This window comes from Rana temporaria, chromosome 5 (assembly GCF_905171775.1).
Source record: "Rana temporaria chromosome 5, aRanTem1.1, whole genome shotgun sequence".
In the NCBI taxonomy this organism is placed as follows: Eukaryota; Metazoa; Chordata; class Amphibia; order Anura; family Ranidae; genus Rana; species Rana temporaria.
In genome coordinates this window covers 97,380,245-97,382,744 of record NC_053493.1, presented here as the reverse complement: position 1 = coordinate 97,382,744, position 2,500 = coordinate 97,380,245, and the positions used below count along the sequence as shown (strand labels likewise).

General features: G+C 44.0%; 1 protein-coding gene across 1 annotated transcript in view; it reads left to right on the top strand.

The window, feature by feature from the left end:
- Positions 1-1,802: 1,802 nt before the first annotated feature.
- The window catches only part of LOC120940202 (homeobox protein Hox-A4-like), a 1,895-nt gene continuing 1,197 nt past the window's right edge, over positions 1,803-2,500 (top strand). Inside the window, exon 1 of the mRNA XM_040352909.1 lies at positions 1,803-2,298. Coding sequence (XP_040208843.1) covers positions 1,866-2,298 — 433 coding nt within the window. The 5' untranslated portion in view covers positions 1,803-1,865. The remainder of the gene's footprint in view (positions 2,299-2,500) is intronic.

Sequence of the window (2,500 nt, the reverse complement as noted above, 5' to 3'; positions counted from 1 at the left end):
GGTGATTTCTCAATAGAGTGCAAGCTGCTAGAGGTGTGTATGCAAGCTTGATCTGTCTTCACACACCAAGTCCTACCTACACCCCTTTATGAAGGAAACACAGCTGCTCTAGCTAAAACTGCATTATACCACAAGGGATTGCCTTCCCAATTTCTGCTGATTTATATAGGTTAGTATGAAGTGATGTGATTGCCTGTGGGTTGATGGAGAATCATTATATAGGGTGCATCTCTCATGTTTGCATTGTGACTCTTTTAGGGTGCAGCTCTCATGTTTGCATTGTTGTGACTCCTTTAGGGTGCAGCTCTCATATCTTTAGTGTTGTGACTACTATAGGATGCATCTCTTGTGTTTTCAGTGTTGTGACTCCTATAGGATGCATCTCTCAAGTTTGCAGTGTTGTGAATCCTTCTATAAGGTGCAGTTCTCATGTTTGCATGTGGTGAATCATAAAGGTGCAGCTCTCATGTTAGCATTGGGTGAATCCTATAAGGTGCAGCTCTCATGTTAGCATGTGGTGAATCCTATAAGGTGCAGCTCTCATGTTAGCATGTGTGAATCCTATAAGGTGCAGCTCTCATGTTTGCATATGGTGAATCCTATAAGGTGCAGCTCTCATGTTTGCATGTGGTGAATCCTATAAGGAGCAGCTCTCATGTTAACATGTGGTAAATCCTATAAGGAGCAGCTCTCATGTTAACATGTGGTAAATCCTATAAGCAGCTCTCATGTTAACATGTGGTGAATCCTATAAGGTGCAGCTCTCATGTTAACATGTGGTGAATCCTATAAGGTGCAGCTCTCATGTTAACATGTGGTGAACCCTTTAAGGTGCAGCTCTCATGTTAACATGTGGTGAATCCTATAAGGTGCAGCTCTCATGTTAACATGTGGTGAATCCTATAAGGTGCAGCTCTCATGTTTGCATGTGGTGAATCCTATAAGGTGCAGCTCTCATGTTTGCATGTGGTGAATCCTATAAGGTGCAGCTCTCATGTTTGCATGTGGTGAATCCTATAAGGTGCAGCTCTCATGTTTGCATGTGGTGAATCCTATAAGGTGCAACTCTTATGTTTGCATGTGGTGAATCCTATAAGGTACAGCTCTAATGTTAACATGTAGTGAATACTATAAGGTGCAACTCTAATGTTAACATGTAGTGAATCCTATAAGGTGCAACTCTAATGCTAACATGTGGTGAATCCTATAGGGTTCAAGCTCTCATGTAACATGTGGAAGTCCTATTACCAATTTACAATTAACTGCACTACAATGTCCTACCATTTGCAGATCACAGTGTATCCTCCTATAGGTAAGACTTTACATGAACTGTCATGTTAGACTAGCAGGCACTGTGGTGTGATAAGCAGAGCACATATTAGCAGTCTAGACAGCAGCCTTTCAGTTATGTAGCAGGATTACAGATGATTGAAGTACATACTACATATAGGATTACATACAGTATTACATTGCAGAGAGGCTTCCTCCAGTTGAGTAGCATAGTCCTACGTGTTAGGGGCACAGCTGATGAGTCAGAGACGAGCTTTACTATTACTATAGGATCTAGTACAGAGCACTATGTATAGTATTGATCCCTTTTTGTTGTCCTCTGTATATCTGGCAGCGATTATAAGTCTGATGATCTTACAGCAGCTCCAGTTAAGTATATAAGGCTTGACTAGCAAAGCATTTATCATCCTTGTGTTTCCTTATCCGGGGTCCAGGGGAGGGCTGGGATTGGCCAGGTCGGTCACGTGGCCTGCTAACTTTGCACACTTGACAGGCAGTAGGAGGGTTTTAGAGGAGAAGAGAAAAACGACAACGCGAGAAAAATTAGTATTTTTTTGTTGCACTTCCACAAATTAATGGCCATGAGTTCGTTTTTGATAAACTCCAACTACATCGAGCCCAAATTCCCACCCTGCGAGGAATATGCCCAAAATAACTACTTGCACAACCAGTCTCCTGAATACTACGAGCGGCCGAGGGAACCGGGCTTCGAGGCTCCTCCAGAGGCTCTCTACCAAGGTCCAAGTACCTACCAAGAAGCCACCTATGGATACAGCCACCTCACCCCAAACCATGACGCTGGGGTCACCCAGGATGGGCTCCCTGGCAAAGGACAATCTCAGCAACTTCTCCAAAGCCACGTCCTCAGACAGCCACCCCAGCACTGTGAGCCTATAGGAGTGTCCAATGACAGCATCCATACTGAGAAAAACGCTGCTGCTTCTGCTGCCCTCAAATGCAAAGAGCCCGTGGTCTATCCTTGGATGAAGAAAATCCATTGCAACATAGGTAAGATCAGTAGCTTTTGCTGCATGAGGTCATTTGGGTTGCCTGCTGGCCAAGGAAAAGGGAAAGGCTATCCTTTCAGTAGCTGTGGCTCCTCACTGGAGGATTTATTGGAGTCAGTCTGTTTAGAAAGTAATTACAGATCCCATAAATGTAATTGTCCTGCTATTGACTCTGGGCCATACGCCATTGATGCTCCCCTCTC